We start from the raw sequence: 22765 nt of genomic DNA, 5'->3' as shown, positions 1-22765 counted from the left end.
CTACTGCTCTGTTATTGTCATCACTTTGCTGCTTTTTTTCTTTGCAAAAAATGTGTTTAAGTTTACATTACTAGATTATATCTAAAGTGAATCTGATTGGTGTGGTGGTCTTCATTTGGGAGTCTTTAATGGTGATTTATTTGCATATATCATTTGTGATTTTTGAACAATAAGATAAGAGTTTCTAGTTATAACTTAATTTGTAGCAGCTCATTCTCCCTACTTATATATAATGATTCTGTTTTTCACTCTTTATCACATAACACATTTATATAATTGGAGTGAAGCTTCATTTTTTTAGTTGCAATGGTTGTTCAGTTTGATATATGACTTTACTTATAAATTTTTATTACCTTTTAGCTTTAGTATATGGATATCCATATGTCTGGGTCGGATGAAGAAAGTGACAATGAGAGTTATTTAAATAAGATATTCATTACTCATCAAGGTGATGATCATGAAGAGGAAGAGAGTCAACCACATATGGCTGATGATTATCATAATGGGATGGAAGAGACTCAACGCTCGGATCGAATTACAATTGTTCAACTGTTCAAGTTATAATATTTTGTGTTGTGTGAAGATTCTTGTAGTTTTTTTGTGTTGTGATTATTGTTGTTTGTCACAATTTTTTCACAACCTTTCTCATCCCCATATTACATTGATTTTAGATGTCCTACTGGAATTTTTTTATCAACAGATAAGAATATTATTACTATTTATTCAACTTATATAATAAGATAATTATTTTAAAATGATGATAGCTAATTACAAATCAATGTCGATTATTTGAGATGCTAAATAAAGTAGTATTTGAAATTATAATCTACCATTCTATATCAATTCCTTAATTATACCAAACAAAGGATTTGGAAATGAATTGCAATTCTATATCAATTCTTTAAATATGTCAAACAAAGGATTTGGAATTGAATTGTAATTCAATTCCATCCAATTCAATTTCACAGAATTTCAATTCTAATTCAATTCTATTTCCAATTCCAATTCTGTGTACCAAACGGAGCCTAAGTTTAAAGCAAGAGTGGAGCAAAATATTAAAGTAAGACTGCGAAAGAGAAATAAAAAACGTTTGTGCATAAAATGTTGTATTAAACGATCTAACCTATGACCCCGCTAATAGCAAGACCAATGAGGCAATGAATCAACCCCTTCGCTGAGAATTATAGCATAAATAAGTATGAAATGCTGGGGGGCCCAGGCCCCTGTGTGGCTCTGTCACTATTGGTTTCACATAAATATTTTGATTAGAAATTGAATTATAATTCCAAATCTCTCTATTCCTTGAATTTCATATCTAAACTATATAAATGAAATTCCAAATAGTTATAAATAGATATATTCAATACATGTATCCATAGCAAACATTCACAATTCACACATACTACGCGTGCACACACACATCCACAAAATACACGTATTGCATACATTGCCAATGTGTGCCGTTAGCAACTGTATGGTGTGCATGTTTGTATGGTGTGGCAATAATTTTATTATGCTACTCCCCTCATTCATAAAAAATAATCTCATTTTGTCATTTTAGAATGTCCAAAAAAAATAGTCTCATTTCTAAAAATAGAATATTTCTCTCTCCTACTTTATCCACCTTTTCCCTTATCCCACATACTTTACCTACTTTTTCTCCATCTCTTTACTTTCCTTGCTTTTTTTTTCTCTTCTCTTATTTTACCAATTTCTCTTTAAAACTTGTGTCATCCATGGGATTATTTTTTGTGAACCGAGAGAGTATATATTTATAAATACAAAAATTCAATTTTTCCAATTTAATATAAAAAAATTGGCAGTGATTCAGTTTGGTTCTATTTTCTTCGTAAAAAATGTACATTAATTTGTGCGTGTGTGTGTGTATGCTGTGCATGAGTTGTAAATTAAAAAACGCTGCAGCTTAGAAACAGAAAATTAATTTTCAAAATCTAGCGCCAAAAAAATAACAATGGAAAGTTTTCTTTAATGTTTAATATAGATGAAGATTAGAGTTGAAAGCTGACACAAGTTATGTTGAGTGTGAGGTTTGCCTCTGCTGGCGAGTATACTCCCAAAGCGCGAGGGCGCCACTGACATGAACATTTAACGACCTAACAATACCTAATTGCGGGATCTCAATACAAGCATCCAGCATGTGGATTATCTCCACAGGTATTCCTTCCTTCTCCCGACCCAGAACTAATACCTGCAAATGTTGAACTCTCATAAAAATTCTTGCATTACTTCCCACAAACAATCACCATACTAATCAAGCCAGTGCGGGGGATGGGATGACTTACCGTCTTTACAGGGAATTTGTACTGGTCTAACGGTATGCTATGTGCAGTTTGCTCGAGACCTAGGATTGCAAAACCTTGTTGTTTCTTTTTCTCCAAGAATACTTTCATACTTTCCACTGGGACTTCCATCATGGGAACCCACTTATCTGCTGTTACACTGATCAAACAACCCCAAACATTTACAAATGCCATATAGTACTTCTTTAGATTGTACTAGATCATTATGATGAATTTTACTTTACTAGAATCATAAAATGTGATAAGACAGTTCTAAAGAAATACAGTAAAAAAATATGACAAGATTTATTATTACCTGATAAGTTGAAACTGTTTGTCATTAAGTACATTCTTATTAGCAATGGCTAGTCCAGCTGCTTTAAATACCTGGGATATATAATAACCGTCAGTAATTGAACACGGCAGAGATGTGAGCACAAGTAAGAAGGTAAACAATGTCTAGTTACCTCACAAGTCCGTGCCAAGCCAGCCAAATTAGGAATCCGATCTATTAGGGATGCTTGAATGATAATCTGTTGCCTGCTTGCCTTTAACTTCTCACCTATCTCTCCCCTTGTATTTAGCAACTGGTCAAGAAGATGATCTTCATTTTCCATGTCTGCGTTTCATGATTCAAGAAAATCATGTTATATATCTTCATAAGAAAATCAGCAAGATAGAGAAGAAACTTGTATGTCTAACATGCTTTTAAAGTAAGAATGAGAGCAGTCAAGTTATTCATGTTGACGTACCCAATAATGATCCACGAGATGTCCCTTTATCCAAGAAAGTTGCTGAGCCCGTTTCTAGCTTCTCATTCTTGGAAAGGGAAATTTTTCGTTGGAAGTCATATAGGATTTCTTTTCCCAACTGGTTTTTGGAGTGTCCTCCATTGGAGTCCAGTGTTTCAGGACATTTAGGACGTTCATCAATATGGATGCTCTCACTCTGGATAGCAGCTGCATCTTTAGCCATTGATGACCTAAGATCTTCCCTTGTTTCCTGTAAAAATTAATTATAAGCCACAAACCTAAAGGAAAATGTAAAATGCAGTAGCTAGGTGCTTACGTTCAAAAAGTCTATAACTCGGTCCATAAGTGTCGCTGGAACGCATTCAAATTCTTGCTCCTACACAAATATCATCAGTATGGAGCATTAAGAAGTGAGTAAGAAAGAGCCAGAACTACCGGCAATACAAGCAATGGACCATATAACTAAGGTAAAAATGAGTACAGCTATGGACAAGCTACTCTAATTTGGTTTATGAAAGCTCCTTTAGTGGTTTCATTCGCATGAATGCATCAAGCTTGTGCTTGATATTAGTCGGTATGTTAGGCAGTTAGCAAGCTCACATAAGGTAGCTCGAAAATGTAAATTTAAGATTTACCTTGTATAATTATACTTGAATTGATTACAAGTATATAAAATATCCAATTAACATTATTGTTACAATCACAGTGTATATTTTATTCGAGTCACCTCCTCTAGAGAGAGATATGGCATGTCATAAGTAGTTATTTTCCTTATACAAAGGAGAAACATTATCCTGAAATACATGAATATGTGGATGGCGTACCACCAAAAAAAAAGGATCCAAAATGTCCCAACTCTAGCAGGGAATTTAGTGTCAACATCAGTAGGCAAAGAAAATAAATGTCCCAACTCTAGCAATTTGATTTGCTAGTCACTCGTTTTTATCAATAGCATATTTCACTGAGAACACGGCATCTAAATGGCGACACGCTACAGGCAATCTATTTTCGCATAATTAAACTCTAAAAGCAAGAGCAAAAAAATGTTCATCATAACTCACCTCCACCCTGTTAGTAAAAATCCCAGCTGGAGATACAGATTTAATAGGATCAAAAGAATCAAGAAAACTGTCCATGGAAGCTCTTAACCTGCATTGATAATTGATAGAGATCACTAACAAAAGAATGAATCACAGCATATGCAGCCTTCAATACCAACCAATAAGAAATATAGAGCAGTACCAAGTTTAGACCTACTCATGTCCAGACAACAATATGAAGAATCAAGATTGTGGGAAAAATCTGTTGTATTTGATAGTACAAGAGTGTGCAGGGGCCCTTTGAATTGGATTTTCCTACTTAAATTTACAAATAAGTACACATACCCATGTTCAGTTATTCTCCCTATCTGGCAACTCTTACGAAGTAAAAACGAAGTTATTCTGAAGTCTGACTATCACAATAGTAGCATACTATTTCAACCAAGTTTAGGTCACACAAGATCTTCTATTTTAACTACTCTTGAAATTCATATACCTGAGCAATGAACTATTTTCGGAATCCTTACATTTTATAAACCAACAGCCGACTATTTTATTATGTTAAATTCAGGGAAATTATGTTTTGTAGCCTTTTTCTCGATCACTCAAATTGATTCCTGCAAGTCAAGTCACCATTGATCCTCTGGGACTTGGCCTCTTTGTCATGATACTGATTTAGGATACCGCATATGTTATATTCAGACGCTGACCACTGAATGCACATAACACCCATAGTTCAGCTCTGATATTGTTAGGCTTAGCTCTAAAGTTTCAGCACATAAATGTGAAGCAGTTCTGTATGTCACTCCGTAGAACATATGACCTTCAACATAAAATGATAAAACACCAGCGAGAGAACGAACCACATAAACTGGTGTCCATATGAAATTATATTATTACAGCACACAAGAACTTAGATGAAACTCTATTACTAAATGAAAATTATGTAATTAAAGATTAATTCCAGCAACCTACACTTTAATATTACTAATTAGACGGAATAAATCAATACACTAGTGAGAGGACGACAGACTCCAATATATAAGGGAAACCTTGTGGTAGGACCAGTAATAGGCAACTCGCACCTAACCTTCATAGAAGGAACTCCAAGAATTGCTTAATAAGATAATCATACCGTGTACAATCTGAGTTGTGCTCCAAATAGTATCTCAAATCCACAAAGCACCTCCCTTCCAAGGACATGGAAGAGCAGGCCGCAGGATTTGAATCAGGAAACATTTTTTCAAGGACATGGTATAGCAATATCTGCAATTTAATACTAATGATTAAATACAATATTCCAAGGTCCACATATAGAGAATAAGAAACATTCTCCATTTATGAAGTGTGACCTGTGTAAATCCCCGTAAAGTGTGATGATGAGATGTGAGCAATGGAACTATTGGAGGAAGCAGTTCATCTAGATGCCCAGATTGAATCTTTTCCCCATGAAGAATGACATTAGCTGCTACAAAAATATATGATGACAAAGCCTGCATTATAGAGCACTGTATAGGTAAGAATCTTGGGGCCATCACCAGTTTTACCTAATATAAGCCATGTATGAGATTTTAAATATTCAATAAATATAAGCTCAATAATGATGAAATGAGCCCAACAAGGATCCAAAAGTGATGACAAGAGACCCTAATACCACCTGAAATAAGTGGATTGCATACAAGATATTAGGTTGAGACTCAAACAGTCAAACTAGGACCGAATTCACGATTCTTTTAGTTATGGTGATGGTGTGGCGCACAGTACTTTTCTGAAATATGGTCTCGGTTTTTCAGGTTACGAGACACTGGTGCTTACTCATAGTAGAAAATTCTGGAACTGTCAACTTCAAAACCAAGGAAATAACATGGAATGAATCAAAAGAACAATAACATGGAATGCATCCAAGGAAATTCTTTTTGATACATGCATAGTGCTAGTAAACAGTGAACTACAAAGACTTGTACAAACACTTGAAGAACTTGATACTAAAAGTTCCAATATGAAAATCTTACAATATAACTATTTTTAAACATAGCAAAGTTCAAACATTCACTATATCTTCTTAGCGAGTACGTTCAAAGTCCTACAAAAGACTTTGTTAGTTAGGGATCAAAGAGGCATGTATCCCACCCACTTAACTTATATTGAGGCTAAACTTCCTCAATTTTATAGATGTCAGAAATATAAATTCAGGAATCATGTGTAAACCAATGCGAGATCAAATCTGGGACTCTTTGTGCAGGGTGTTATTGTGATGCATATTTCATGATATTGAAAATTAATAACAGAAATTTCAACCAGAAACAAAAAAATATACGGAGTAGCATATAGTTTTTCCTCACCTGAGGCCGCAAATCATAATTCCTTAGCAGAGGAACTAATTGTTGGCCAACCTGTAAAAATGAGGAGAAGGAAAAGGCCTAAGAATGAAAATTTTGCAAGTTAAAGACAGAAAATTGAGCATAATACATCAGAAAAACTATACATCTCTCAACTTTTTCAGTAACGGCCATCTAAAATTGTCAATGCTGCTGCATTTTCAATTCATTATCGATTACGTGATCTCATTGTGTTTAGTTTACTCTAGTTTAACAGATAATTCTCATTCCCAAGACAAATATTAGACAGCCTCCTCAGAAGCCTACTTTAATCCCTATATCAATAATCCGATATTATCAGTATGCTGGACTTTCGAATTACATATAATTCTTCAATTCTAGCCACCAATTTAGAGGGACCCAATATAGAATATTGAAAGTAAAATAGGCCAAATATACTCTCATTCTCAATCTATAAATCTTGTTTCTTATCAAAAAGTAAAAAGTACCCACTAGGCATCACCCAACATTATAGTCACAGAAGTTCACATAGACGGAAGAAAACAGCAAGGAGAAAATAGTAGGCTAATTTAAAAATAAAGATAGTAAGCACAGCGAGAAAAGAAACTTATCTATGAAAATGACATTGTTTTTTTCAACTTTAAAGTGGAGTAGGGGCATAGGCAAAGCAAAAAGTTATGTACTCACAAGTGAAGGGAACTTCAAATATATATATATGGCAAAAGTTTCCATGTACTGCCGAACTGAGGGTAAATTGTTCCTCTGCAAAACACATGAGAATGAATATCAGAACATCAACAATTATAATTCAGAAAGGCAGTGCCTGTGCAGCAATTTTCCTATGAGAAGCAAGATTAAAAGAGTCAAGAATACTTCTTCACCACCATATCCCGGAATGCATAATCAAGTATTGGGGTGAATCCCTAAATGATAAACCAAAAAATTGTACCTTTCAATGCGCAAAAAAATGTCAAGAACTTATCAGCCTTAATCCATTTCCCACCTTTCAAGTTTCACTGGACAATAAATGAACACGAGACGTTCCCTGTGCTACGGAGCTAAATAAATTATTTCCTTTTTATTATTCCGTTTGTCCCTTATATTATCTACATTTCCAACCACGGAAGTATTGAACCTATCAAAGACTCACAGCAATTAGAGCATCCAAGCCAAATTTAATCATGGCAGCTGAACAAAGAAAACTCGGAATTGGAGAGAAGTTACTCACTTGAATTGATGTGTGCAAGCTTAATGTCACTTCCTCAATGATATCTAGGTCAACAAAACGAGCCAACGCACATATCATCTGCCATGCGCGAACTTTCCGTCTATGAATCTGAAAAGAGTAAAAAATGGATAAGGAAAATTATGTTCATTTTGTTGACCACCATCAAGCAAGAATTATGAATATGATAACGAAAAACTAATATAGATTTTGAAATCCCATACGTTTATTGAACTCACTCCCAAGTGTTTTTTATCACATATGTTAAAGCGCAACACTCGTAAATAGAAATGGATAAAGATGAGGAAAGACCAAAGAAAATTGTATTTTGAGAAAATGACATCATAAAGAAAAAGATTAAAAAAAAATCCTAGGGGCATCCAGATAAAAAATAAAGTCGAACAGTTCATAATTCCTCAACTAGACATATTATTGCACTTTGATGTCACGTCTCCACCAGGAACTTACCGCACTATACTTTTTGTACAACTCCTTAGAGAGATCTTTTTCATTCACCTGACAACAAATCAGAATAAGCAGTTGATGAGCGCTCACCTATATCCATATCCAATAAGAGTGGAAACAATTATGATGTAGCATAAAATAACATGTAACTAGTAAATAATGCTGTTGGGAAACAATGCAAAGAAAACTACAACTCAGAAGGTTGTATAGGATATTTTCTGAATACGATTAAAGGTACAGGCATAAAGACTAAAGGTTGTCCTTCACCTACCACAAAAAGATAAGCATCCGCAAAAGAAAAACTTCAGAGGACTTAAACATACTATCTCCGTCCCTTAAAAATTGAAACTATTTCCATTTTGGGATGTCCCTTAAATATAGAACCTTTCTAAACTTTCTATTTAGGACATGGACCCCACAATCCACTAACACTACTTCCACTACCTTTTCTCTTCTCTCTTACTTTTACCAATTGTGCATTAAAACTCATGCCATTCCAATAGTTTCTATTTTTCAAGGACAGAGGTAGTATTTCTCAATGGAAGTGAAATACTGCATTCATTAGTTATTTGAACTTGAGTGTAGCAAGTAGTCATATCTTAGTTCAACTGTCATCTTTGCATGACAGCACATGAGTAAAATATCTGTGTATGTGCAATCCACTGACAGAAGACCAGTGCCTACCCTCTCACATTGAAACAACAAGACGACGGGTTAGAGGACTGCTAAACAACTACGAAAAAAAAAGCATACCACAGAGCTCAGGAGTTCAAGCAAAAACAATTTGCCAGATGAGATAATTGCACACTTGTCTTCGTTTGTAGAAGTACACTTGTCTGAATACGCAATGTCCGCGAGTTTGGAAAACATCACGGCAACTGATACGCGTGCATACAACTCTGTGTTGATAAACACCTGATCAGAAGCATTGTAGTCTTACTTAGTCAGAAAAGATATAGCATAAGACAGAAGCTCCACCCAATTCATAGAGGAGATAAACAACTAATTTTAAAAATAAAGCAAATACATCTTCGAATAATCGCATTGGATTGCAGGATCATCTATCAGCCTACATTGCAAATATAATCACCAAAATGGAATACGAGCGTTATTCCAGAACTTGCTTCAAGTACAGGCATCATGACTTTCCTACCACTAATATTGATGCTGAAAAGTCAAAATCGACCACCATGGCGCCACGCCCATGGCAGCCGCCACAAAAAAAAACGCTAAAAACCAATGTGGTGATGGTGTTTTCACCAAAAACTGCCTTGGCATAGCGCCATGGCACCGACATGGAAGATATTTGACAGCATTGCTAAATTCCATGTTGGCGAATATGAGCTAAACCATAAAATTGTACTCACTCCATCCCACCGAAGATGACCCACTTCCCTTTTCGTGACCACTCTTCAAAATAAGGGTGTAAGCACTTATTATGATGCCCAAACTTAGGTTTTTTCTATTTTAGGGTCAATCCAAGAAAAAGGTTCCCAAAATGGGAACCTTTTTTATTTCCAGAAAAGGAAAAAAATGCACATGTCGTGTGTGCGTTTAAAAACATAGGTGAAGTTCACTTTCCACGGAAGCACGGTTAACAAATGAATCATTTTCCTATGATTAAATGAAAAAATGAAACATCGAAGTAAGCATGAAACATGCAATTGCGGAACTGATACATCAAATTTGGTAACTTACATCTGTTAACTCAGGATCCAGGCTTCTCGATAACAGTGAAACCTCAGCCCTTGCATCATGATTTTCAACCAGTTCTGCTTCAAAATCCTCATCAAAAGCAACTGTACAAAAAGAGATGTGATAAATCGATAAATAAATCACAAAACGAGATATGTTCTAGACAGCGCAGCCTGTCACGGAATATTGTGGACAAGGCGCAACGGATAATGCTGCACTTAATAATATAGCATACCAGAACCATAAGAAGTTAGCAACTTCAGCTCCTTAATATAGTATTGCAACGTATTTGGATAGGCTAGCCAAAGCCCACATAAATGTAGTGCGGCAAGACGAATTGTTCGTGGACTTTTCGTCCCTTCCTCGAGAATTTTCTCAACAAACTGCAAAATGATGATGGTTCGCACACACATGTCAAAAAAGAAAATTGACCTCATTTTGAGGGAGAAGGGGAGTATAAAACATACCCACTTCATAGGTCCAGGACCATCATCAGATTTATGCATGAGCTGATCTCCAAACGTTGATTGATGCAAGACAGATGATAAGAGTGCAGCAATAGGAGCCACCCTCCTTTTGTTGCAGTTGATATGCAGTATCCATGAAGAATTAACCAAAAGCCACATCATCTACAAAGACAAGCATTTACAGGAAGTTAAGCCGTACAGCTCCAATGAATATTTTGAGATTATATGGCTTACAAAGAAAAACTGAATATTATTTCATTATATAAAGCAACGTATTTAGTTGAACCGCAGAGCTTACCTCAATAGATATTCCACCACGGAAAAATTCTGCTGGATCCTGTATCTGGGAAGCCAACAGTTCAATGTTTAACCTAACACATCTGAGCATGGGCAAGACCGAAATCTCCCCAGCATTTTCAAGGCTGAAAACTCAAACAAAAAAGCAAAGATGAGCCTACCGCAAAAAAAACAGTAAAAAACATACTAAAAGCTCCGATGAAGCACAATGAAACTACATAATCTTTTCCACCACTAATGCATTCAGAAAATAGAAATTGTAAAAGGACTAAAGAGATAAAGATATAGTACTGATAATAACATTACTAAAATAACTATGGACGGATAAGCTGTTGATTATTTTATTACAATTGCCCCTTTAACCAAACTACTTCAAACACATAGTTCAATGCATTTGTCATGTAGGTAAGAGGCATATCCATCCCCCAAAACATGTCTTCACATGTGATATAGATATGCGGCATAAGCCTCTTACCTACTGACACATGTGATAGAGCCAACTATTAGTGGATGAAAGTAATTTCCAACAGCTACTCTGAAGGAATAGCTTTAAATGGCAGCCTGCAATCATCATTTAGATTCTTACCTTCCAACAAGATCACCAAAAATATGTTTGGCAATTGCGTTTGAGAAGAAAGATTTACAGGTCTCCAATTGAACTCCATTGTGAAGTGCATTAATTGGTATGGATAAAAGAGATTCTGAACAACACCACTGAAAAGTGAAAAAACTTTACTAATCAGTACTATGAATTGACTAACAAGTCATGAATGGTCCAGAACTATGAAAAGAGATTCTGAACAGACACCACTGAAAAGCGAAAAACTTTACTAATCAGTACTATGAATTGACTATAAAGTCATGAATGGTCCAGAACTGCCTCGAATCACAGAAGAAGAATATGAATGTTCAGATGGCCAGATGTCAAATTATTACCAAAGCAAGTACCTATGCCTGTTTCAAGACTCGGTGACATTTATTTAAGGCACCCCACACCACAGACATCAGACATGAAAATAAATATGTGACGAGTATGTGTAAAAAACTAAAAAGAAACAGAAAGATGAACAAATTTGTGATTTGCAATTTTCAAATCAAAGAGAGACCACTCTAGCTAAGCTGAGTTGTCTTCAGAAACCCCAAAGAAGGGTTCCTTAACTTCACCAATATCACTGGAAGCCTTTTTCATGGAAAGTTCATAGACATCTCCTCTGTATGTATCAACTATACAACAGCCCACATAAAAAGGTACTAAAGGATGACCACAGGAAAGGGACATCTGGTATTTGCGAGTAGCCATATGCTTTCCCAGCACAATGCAGCCATCTTGGTCAGAATCCACAAGGCCCTCTGTAAGTCCTACAGTTATGATTATTTTGTAGGCAAAATTAATCTGACTTATTTTATTTTATTTAGCATTTCATTTTGAATATTTAATTCAACGTTGAATCATATACAACAATGAACAATCACACTGGGATCATTCTTTTTCTGCATTTGGCTTGCTACTTGCACGGTTATACTTACTACAGTTAAGGCTTGTGGAGCATTAAATAAACAAAATGTCTAGCTTTTTGTGATAGTAAAGGCTTTTTGCAGAATGTATCTACTTCGATTCTTCATCCAATGTGCTCCTATTAGAACATTAGGCTTCTTAACCACTACAAATGTTAATGATACAAATGTCAGTCAAGGATGTGCATGCCTGTAACGAACTCCAGGGTTTGAGGAATATAAGGTTAATTATAGTATGATATTTGAAGAAAGCAAGCACTATAGAACTATAGTGATCCTCATCTCACCACCAAACTATTTATACAAGCGAAGTCTTAGCCACGGAACTTCTACCTAAAATTCAACACCATGAGTAGGTTTCACAGATGTTGGAAAAGTGAAATGCAAGTATAAGTTGCGCATTCTACATTGTTATATATGCGAGCTACCTCACCCTTTTTTCTGCTGCATAGTGATATCAGGTATTAACATTACATAGGCATAATAAAATTACTCAAGAGACTATTAGAACAAGATGAAAGGGTAGTATTACCTTCCAATTCATCAAAACTGCCCTTCGTGTCCGAGCCAATTTTCCCCCATCAATAATTTGATTGATATTATGCATAAAAGTGCTAACAAACATATCCAACCGAGCATTGTCGTCGGTTTCTGATTGAAATATACCATCACTCTCTGTCATAATATCCAATGTCACTGGGGAGAATACAGACACTAAGTCCTTCAAAGCATAAGCACATGCTTCATAAGCAGCTATGCGTATTTCTGCTTCAACCTGCTTTACATGTATTCAGCAACACCACTCAAGCAAACAATATATTAAGATTAAAAATAAATACACTACAACTAATTAATCATTTCATGACAACTATCAAATTTCTTAAAACACCTCTGATATAGGTGCTGGAGTTGTGATAATCTTCCAGCAGAGCTTCCAGAGTAAGCTTTCAGCTGAATGAACCAGCCCATCTGTTTTGTACTGCACGCACCATCTCAACACAGAAGCAAGAGTCCTTACGGCTGTTATCTGAGGAAAGAGAAATGAAAATCTTAGGAAAACTAAATGGAAAAGTAACTACTTGACAGTGTAATTAAAACTTGAAAATCTAAAATGCTGTTGACAAAATTAACTAAATAAATAAACCAAAAGCAAAGCCAGCATCTGGCTCCAAGTACAATATACAAATATGTTGACATGAATCACTTTGACATCAATTAAGAATACTTATTTCAAAGCACTCTCATAAACACAGAACACTTCATCTCAATTATCAGTAAATACATATGTTTGTGATATTACAACATCTCCATTTTGATTGTAGACATTCATTTTATCACCAGTTCTGAACAAACAACAACCTTCTCATGTTCCGTCGTGCATTTTCTCTCTTTTGTTTTGGTTTTAATTTTTTGGGTGGTGGGATAAGAGACAAAAAAATTGACTAATAAGGATGAGAAATGCAAAGGCACAAATGATCCATAAAAATCAAAGGCAATCCAGAGGATGGAACACCAATCATTAACAAAATCAAACACAATTGGTTTTTAAACTTAATTGTGATTTGAAAATCACAATACCATCCTAGATTTAATCCTTCTAAAGACCTTCCAAAACTCCATATCCACATGAATCATTTAAGCTTCCTCCATTCCTTTCAAGCTAGATAACGCCCCATAATACTATGCCCCTTTTGTTAACAGATCCTCCCTGATTAGATTGAACCAGCCACGTAACTGAACATGGTTAAATATTGTGCAACCAACTCCAACATTCAACGGATCCAAAAATTTAGAGAATAATAGCAAATCAAAAAGAAACACTCCATATCTTCAGACTAATTTACACAGAAGGTCTTGAAACTCATCACGACTGAGCAGCTTTTTCAACAACTTTGAAAAAACTGAATCTGCCAAGCAAAAACCTTCCAAACAGATTTGGGGTAAGGGGTGGATGCAAGAATCATTGGGAAAGAAGGATTCGATCTACAGTCGATTCATCACCTTGCTGCATGAATTTGTAGTCGTGGGATCGAATCCCACAGGTAACAAAAAAATCAAATTTTTGAATTCATACATTAGCCACCGAATTCATACATGTAACATGTTCCACAGAGAATGAATGGTTTGTATCCTAACCCTTCCCTATGCACAAATATATATATATAACACAACTCTCAACTGCTACTTACTCAACTTTATCACTCACACTACTTCCAGAAAATCTGTCTATCTGTCATCACTTGTTATGGACAAGTTGAAGAGTCAACGGGTCATTAAGGCAGAAGCTCGGAATACATGAAAAACTATAACCACAAAAAAATGAAAGGCTTTGAAATGACAAGGAATAAAATGCAGAGAACATATGAACTATCTTACAGCTTCCAAAACAGAAGTACATGGAGAACTGGGTAAGCGCCTTTGACTCGGACCCCCTAGTCTCCCTCTAATTGAACCTGGCAGGGCCATGTCCTCTATGACCACAGATGACCAAAAGACAGAACACGATAATTTGGTAAATGACATCAATTCTTCCTGTCAAACCATATGAACAAACAATATGAAGCTGTTCCACAATTTTATTAAGCTGAAAACTATAATGGTGATCCATACCAAAAATGAAAGAAATACTACTCCAAACTTGTCAAAGATAATTGATTCTTCCATGAAACTGAAGTTATCTACAATTGTATGCATGTTAAGATCTTCATTCACTATTCTTGTAACTGGAACAATAGCTACTTTCTCTTTGATTACTTGAAGTTCCTCAATCAAACTAGGAATAAGAATGAGAAATTTCACTGCCGTCAGCTCTGAATTATTCTTTTTGAAGACGGCATGTCCGTGATCTTCAATGAACTGCAGAAAGGTTTAATGCACACAAAATTTGAGAGAAATCAGGAGAAAAATATCTAAATACATCGAGGTTCAAACATAGCTGGAAGAACTGACCAAAATGTGAACTTGGAAAATGCTCTCTATGATTAACAGAACTATTTCAAATATCTACTAAGTAAGATAAAGTAAGTTCAAAAATATATTAGTAAATGTCCATTCTGGAGACCGTTAGCTATGAATGAGTCTTCCATCCTCACATGAGTCTACAGAGCGAAAAAAAAATTGCATCACAGTAAATTCAATATTCTGCACTTTCTTTGGGGGTCAATTTCATTATAGAAAAATTCCTATGTATATTCCTGTAACTAAATAAATTTTTGAGCACCAGGCCTTTTGACTCCTTCAGTTTTGCTTCAACAATGTAAACTGCCCAGGCAAATATTGTGTAGAAGTGATAATATGGATTCATCAGGCTGTGCTTACTCTGGACCCATTTCAGATCAAGTCATACAATATCTTGGTTATTTGCACTACTTCAGAAGTTGAGCTGGCGAACATGTTCAGAGTGGGACCAGTGGGTAAATCATTATATGTCTGCAGCATATTTTTTAACAGAAAAAGGTGACATGGAACCATTCATTGTCAGCTTCAATTAACTAATTAATGAATCAACAACTTCTGTCATAATATAGAACTCACTTGTAATGTTCAGAAATATGCCAGATGTGCAAGTTTTCCAGACCCCAAATAGCATATAGACTCTCATTTATGCTTACTTTCCAAGCACGTCAAATTGTCTATGAAATCAATAACTTGATAGCAAGTTCAGGCTCGTTCACTACAACATCATATACACAATGAACACATGCAAACACATTTTCATGTATATAAAAACCTTGAAAAGTGGTCTGATGTGCTCCGTACTGTCTGCTACAAGAAAAAGAACTCGAGCCCAACGTTTTGCTTCAGATCCCCATGCCTCCAATTCTTCATCGTCAAAAGTAGATTGTGAATCTTGTGACTGGTGATAGGTGAGAAAGTTCCCAGGAAATCCATTAAGAGCCTTCAGAAGTTGAAAATCAGGGCCACGGAGCCATTTTTGAACCACATATCTCAATGAACCTAAACAAAAGGAGTTGTAGAGATGTATCCACTCAGAAAAAACAAAAACATCAGCCAATCTACAACAGTTTATAATGCGGGTAAAAACTAAACATTAGCACACAACCTAGACATACCACCATAATCAGTATATTCACGAGGCAGGCTAGAAATGAAGTGAGAAAGGATCTCCAAAGGAATATCACTTCCGCACATCACTGAGGCAGCAGCTGCTAATATCTTTTCGCAAACTAAAACAGAGCTTAAGGTCAGAAAGACATTCTTTAGCAGAAAGATGGACGAATAAGACAGGACTAGTTTGGTACCTTGACGACGGTATTTAGTATTAAAATGTTGTTTGCTGCACTCGAGAATAAACCGCCAAACATCTAATACGTGACCTCTATCAATTTGACAGAAGTTTGCCACTGATTCACCTATGATCACATTACTGGTAGCATCAGTATCATGATTATCAGGTTTGGGATCACGACAAGCAGCAGCTGCTATGCACTCCACAAGGCAAATAAGCCCAGCCCGTCCAAAAGAATGCATTTTAGGAACAAGAGACAGATCGACCAGAAACGAAATGTGCTGCCTGAAATAAGATCAGATGGCTTCAACTATATCTTTAAAAATAATAACATAAACAAGTTCTCAATTTAAATAAACAATGTAAACATCATTTTATATTATTTTTTCTTGATTGGTTTGCAAATCGAACTTTTTCCAACTTTTGGGATTTTAAGGAAAACGTGAAAATTGGGGTCACCAAACCAGATTAAACAAAACAAATCGCTCACTCAATGTTTCATCATCGGATCACGCCAAGAGGAACATAAATCAAACTTGAGGGGTTTGAAAAGAAAAACATAGGTTGGGCTTGGTCGCTTGGGGACACAAAATATGATTAGCCCTTAAAATAAAGGCCATCTTTTCATATTTCTTTTAGTTTCTTCTTTTTTTGAAACCAAAGTACAAAAGAAATCTGAAATATTTGAACTCGGTCCCATCAAACACGCTTTACATGTTTTAAAGAAGTCGTTAAAATAAGTACATAGACATCAATGATGGACTTCTTTTTACTTAGGCGAAGATTATTCCACATGCCACACAGCTCAACTTTAAGTCAGTCAATTATTGATTTGTTAAATAGTGGCAAAAGTCGTAGCTTTGGGATTAATCGATCCCACCAAGACTTCACCCGCACAATACCGGTCTTCCATATAGTTAACAGTCTAGCACAAAAGTTTTATATGCAAGTTAGTTTGAAGAACTATTGTGTAAGCCTTCATATCATCATACCTGTCTTCCATATAGCTAGCATATAGACAAAGAAATCTTGATGATGCTTCAATTGCCCAAGAAGAATATATTTCCTTAGCACCTATGACAGAAAATATTTTGATGAACTGTGCATGTCTGAATGGAAACATAATTTACTCTACAATTTGTAAGTCATAAATAATATGAACAAACCAAATTCTTTGTGGTGCACAGGATCATTTAATGCTCGAATAAATGGACCAAGTATGAAGCTTGTGGGCACTACTCTTGCGCAGCATCCATAGTTATCCCATTTAATGGACAAGAATGATTGCATAATAAGGCATCGCACTGCAATAAAAACCAATTACTGGTCTTCAGTAGAAAAAACATATATACCAACATAGACAAGAGAAAAAAAGAAGCAACATCTATTAACGAAAATCAGAAGCTACAATAATCTATTGTACCTAGAGGATTGTCATGGAAAAAGCCACGCTCCCATAAGATTGCTAACCATTCAACAATTTGCTCAGCCGTCGCCATACGACTGTGATAGAGTTCTTCATTAGCAGAGCACACAGTGTTTTCTGATGGAAGAGAACGAAGCAAAAGCATAATCTACGAAAGCCAGCAAGAAAAGGAGAAATGTTAAAAAAAAGTCAATAATGGTCATTCTGCCATAAGATAGTGGCTGGCAGGTGGCAGCACTACATTACAGCACACTATAGGTCATTAACGCAACAAAGATTAAAATTAGCAACCAGGAGGAGTTCAGTGCATAACTGCACAAGTTAACTCACATAATGGGGCAGAAACGGGAAATTTAGTAACTTAAGCACGTTGTAAAGACAAACTCAAGGACAATGACATCACTTATATATGCCAGTCTGGAGGTTATGGAAAAGTGCTATTTCCAGTGAGAACAGGGGACATGTTATGAACAATATAGTTTCCCTCTAACTATTACTACACCTCAAGTGGCTGCATTTTAATTGTTGAGGAGATCAGGAGAACCACATAAGAGGCAAGAAATGAAGCAAAAAACATGAACATGCTATTGGCATACTTCAACAGACAGACATTATTGAAATCAAAGATGGAAACTCCCATGTTTTCATGATTTATAAACAGGGGTTTGCGTATTCAAGCTAACTCAACCACAAAGATTTATCTGTCAAATTAGTGCAGAAAGTACATGAACCACTTTGTTTAAGAAAGAAGAAAGGAACTTAACATGGTGAAAAAATTAGGACTTCAAACCTGGTGATTCCAAGCTGCCTCAACCAAATGAGTACCATATTCTTCGAGCATTTCATATAGAAAAACAAAGGCCTCCCACCTATACCAGCCAGTGGAAATTACTTCATTATAGTTGCATATTCTTCCTACGCCCAATGACTGGGCTTCTTTGTCTGCCCACCTCCCTCTTTTGCCCATTGTATCAGAACGAGAACCTTTCTCCTCGGATACTTCCTCAAAAATATCAGAGTAGTATTTCCTTTCCTTGCTCAAGTTTAAAATTGTCTTTAGTATCAGCAGTGATTGCTTCCTCAACAAGCTCTCCTTATCAAGCTTTAGAAGGAACAAAAAAGCAATATGCACATTATATTTCACAGAAGGCTTACTCAACAAGAAGATACATTTATACAAATTGTGTTTACCAAGCCTCTCTTTATCTCATCCCAAAATGTTTGGTCATCTCTTAAATCAAATTTTCCCTCTCTTCCACGTATATCCAACTCTTTATGTTCATCAGCTGGTGATGGAAGAGAGAAATAAAGGGAAAGTATATCATAAGCATCTCTTCTCTCCAAAGATCCCAGCACAAACAATAACTTACAACAATTCCAAATTTTTACAAAATTGTCCTCCCTGTAACACCAACAAAACGCTAAAATTTTAAAACAAAATCTTAGGTAACTGCAGAGAATCAGTGATACAAACTTATATACCTAGTTAAAACATGAGAGGTCCCAGGAACTGCTACTTTGAATGTATATTCCCGTGCGAATGCATTAAAAATCCATGGAAGAAGAAATTTTATTGCAGTTGACCGATGTTCTGAACTTTGCATAAGCATTTTAAGAGTCAAACTAGAAAGGTCCCATAGGATTTTCCCTGCAAAAGTTTTTGCCAAGGATCCACTAGCTACACTTGACTCTGGTATAACATTTTCATAAGTACTCCAAAGAGCAGCATCCAAAGTTAGAGTTAAAATATTACAAGCAATCTGTAATGGGATACCATAAGAATTACATACTAAAACATCTTTTGGTACACAGTTCTCTGTTAACTTGCTGTGAAAGTCCCCAAGCGGTTTGAGTTTCATGCCATCATCCATGGAACCATTAGAGATCGGATTTTCACTCCATTTGTATATTGCAAACTGCTCACTTTGACTCATACCCATTGATAAACCAACTGATCCTAATAGAAGAGGAACCATGGTCTCTTCTAGAACATCCCAGCTGTTTGTTTCTTTTACAAGATTAAGAAACAGACTTGAAACCTGAACTCAGATGAAGGGATAAAAGCATTAAACAGAAGCAGGGTAAAGTGTCATATACTGATTTACAAATCAGGAATGATGGTAAAAAGACAGAAATTGAATGATCTACCTCGTTAAATATCTCACAGTCACACGGATAAACTAACTTTAGTAAGGGAATCCAAATACTACAAACAAATATATGCATGTCATGAGGACCTGCAGGAAATTATAGCCACAAAACAATCAAACAAAGCCTTTGAGCTCTAATCATCTAACCATCCTTGCAAATTGTAAAAGATAATGTCATCTATTCAGTAGCTCGAAAGTAGCTTTCCGACAAAAAAAAAGCACCGGAGCTTCGATGGTGTCTCAATCAAAGTGTCACAAATTTCCTAATTCTCAGCTCAACCTAATATACTATTAACAGTTAGATACTTCCTCCGGCCCATAAAAATAGGGACTTTGCAGGCGCCACAGGTTTTAACCCGAAATTGGTAAAGTAAGAGAGAGATGGAAAGAAAAAGTGATTGGACTATTGTTAGTGGAGAATGGGCCCACCTCATAATAGAGAAAAACTTGCCAAAAATGGAAGTAGACTAATTTTGTGGGACAGGCCAAAATGGAAAAGGAAGAATATTGTTTGGGGACAGAGGGAGTATTTACCAATGCTGACAGTATGAAAAATAGACTTCATTTCTGGTTAAAAAATATATCGACTGCTACCTAAATTCAGTCAAAAAGGAGCATTTTCCATTCAAGAAGATAGGCATAACATCATATACAAAAACTGAAAAAAGACAATGAAATGGAAGTATCTTCAATAGCAAAATTACTCACCAGACTTCTTTACCAAGTGAGATAGGGCAGCCACATAGGTTGTAACAGAGTTACACTGCTCACTGTCCATCTGTTCACCTTTTTGCGCAATATCCTACATGAAAATCGCATCTTGGTTACTGAAAAGGTAAGTGCTGGTTGTTTAAGATTTTATAAAGTCAAGCAAGCTTTCTAAGACTTCCAAGGCTCTTCATATAACGAATGCCATCTACCTAACCTCAAACATCACTTTGGAAGACAAGGCACTATGGCATTGAAGTGGTTCAATTCCATAACTCATGTTCTTGCATCAGATGCATATAGGCTTTCGCACTTCTAGGAAAATAGCCACAGTGAATGCAACTTTTTTGACATTTCCTCGTCAAACAAATAACTAAACGGGATATGAATCAATTTTAAAGCATGATAATTACTTTGCACAATTAATTACAGTTCAATTCAAATTCGCAAAGGCAGATAAGTAACGGAGAACAATTTGATGTGCAAATGGTTGCGAGGAGAACAGAAGAAAAATGGTAAAAATGGCACCTTTGAGATGTGGGGAAATTCATCAAGAAGACGATGGAAAAATGAGGATGGAGAGGCGGCGGTGGACGTCAATATGCAGTCGAGCACTGCCGGAATGGCCGCCGGAGGAACCCGTCGGAAACTGCTCAAAAGTGAAGCAACGATAGAGTCCATTGAATTCAGGCACCTCTACACTCTGCTGCTGGTGTTTGATGCTTCAGCCTTAAACCCTAACACTGGCTAAGGGGGTTTGACTTTGATTTTTTTTTTTCTTTTTCTAATTTAGTTTGACTTTGACCACTTATCTAAAATCCATTTTTTCAATGTGTAAAATAGCATTTTTTTCAATGTGTAAAAATGAAGTGATAAAAAATCAAAATAAAACACTCTTTCAGTTAACCATTTAAAAACTCATTTTAACTCGTTAAAAACAAATGTTTACTTTTATAGAAATGATATGATCTTAAGATAAATTAAAGTACTTCATTCTAAATATAGATATGATAATCTAGTAATGAAAGCTGGATGTGCTCTTAAGATCTTTAACTTGTACTCCCAATTGCCTTTATATACTGGATTATGTCTTTCCAAAGGTCACCCAACATTTACATTAATAAGCACAAACCAAAGAAACATTTGTATAACATATTGTAAGTCAATTCTTGTCTTTGCTCGTTAAAGTTTGCAGCGCGACTGCATCGAAGTTGTTTTATCTTTAGGGATGATTCATCGAAATAAAAAATGCTACCGCAGCATGATATGTGTCTTACATACAAATGATTTCCTGTGGCCTATTTTGTAGTAGGATTAAAGTAGGACAAGGGTCCTTATCCAGACTTTTCATTGTGTTTTGTAAGCTGGATTTCTCACATGGCCTAAAATTTGTGATAATGGTTATTTAAGTTAGATTCTTGGTGGATGCACCTTGAACAGTGGGTATGTTCAATGCGTGAAATCAGTGATATGCTGAAGAAGTGTATGGCTTTGGACGTAATTAGAAAAACAAAATGATTATAAGGTCATCATTGGTGTTATAACCTATTATGACATTACATCTACAAAACATATGACAAGGAACTGAGGATATATATCCCGGAATATACTAATATGCTAACTAAGTTACAACGTACATCCAATCTCGTGCTGCCACGTGGCACGAAACATGCAATATTGTATACACTAAAATACATTTGTAGAAGTTATAAATAGATTTCGGCATATTGCATTTTAGTTATAGATAGATTGCATTTTTTATTGTTGAGTTTTGCATTTTAGATATAGACTGTTTAATTTGCATTTTATATATAGACGGATTGCATTTATATATTTTATTTTGCATTGTAGACAATTTATGTTAAAATGCAAAACTTAACAATATAAAATGCAATTCATCTATAACAAAAATGCAATCTGCAGAAATCCATCTACGACGTCACAAATGTATATTGCATTTTTTGTGCCATGTGGCAGCACGAGATTGGATGTACGTTGTAACTCTAATTAAGGATGCACTCTAATGCTCCCCTATATATCCCTTTTACAAAACAATTTTGAATCTGGATTACTAACATTACAAATCCACTAAACTAATCCATTTAGCAATCCATATCATCATAATCCTAACCACACT

The 22765-nt window shown here is 35.6% G+C and overlaps 1 protein-coding gene across 2 annotated transcripts; it reads right to left on the bottom strand.

Annotated features, from left to right (window-relative positions):
• Window positions 1-1967: 1967 nt before the first annotated feature.
• LOC125223082 (tRNA/rRNA methyltransferase (SpoU) family protein) lies at window positions 1968-21360 on the bottom strand. Of its 2 annotated transcripts, XM_048126049.2 has the most exons (35): window positions 21157-21360; window positions 20629-20722; window positions 19919-20007; window positions 19253-19809; window positions 18962-19172; window positions 18561-18872; window positions 17768-17918; window positions 17511-17648; window positions 17337-17418; window positions 16358-16629; window positions 16169-16282; window positions 15826-16052; window positions 14706-14951; window positions 14472-14627; window positions 12985-13122; window positions 12628-12870; window positions 11167-11294; window positions 10582-10705; window positions 10284-10445; window positions 10052-10199; window positions 9820-9920; window positions 8875-9036; window positions 8125-8172; window positions 7660-7767; window positions 7119-7193; window positions 6435-6485; window positions 5445-5585; window positions 5228-5358; window positions 4114-4201; window positions 3369-3428; window positions 3053-3302; window positions 2768-2919; window positions 2617-2687; window positions 2304-2460; window positions 1968-2209 (listed from the first exon to the last, which is right to left on the bottom strand). In XM_048126049.2, the coding sequence occupies exons 1-35, from the start codon at window positions 21307-21309 to the stop codon at window positions 2033-2035; spliced, it is 5517 nt and encodes a 1838-aa protein (XP_047982006.2). In that variant the 5' UTR covers window positions 21310-21360; the 3' UTR covers window positions 1968-2032. The 2 variants fall into 2 exon arrangements, with proteins under 2 accessions (XP_047982006.2, XP_088926260.1); XM_089070134.1 differs by lacking the exons at window positions 19919-20007; window positions 21157-21360 and having other exon boundaries at window positions 20629-20717.
• Window positions 21361-22765: the final 1405 nt, after the last annotated feature.

This window comes from Salvia hispanica, chromosome 1 (genome assembly GCF_029641045.1).
Source record: "Salvia hispanica isolate PSC_SH4W2 chromosome 1, Shi_PSC_v1, whole genome shotgun sequence".
In the NCBI taxonomy this organism is placed as follows: Eukaryota; Viridiplantae; Streptophyta; class Magnoliopsida; order Lamiales; family Lamiaceae; genus Salvia; species Salvia hispanica.
Note: the sequence above shows the minus strand (reverse complement) of the source record. Positions and strands in the feature narration are given on the sequence as shown.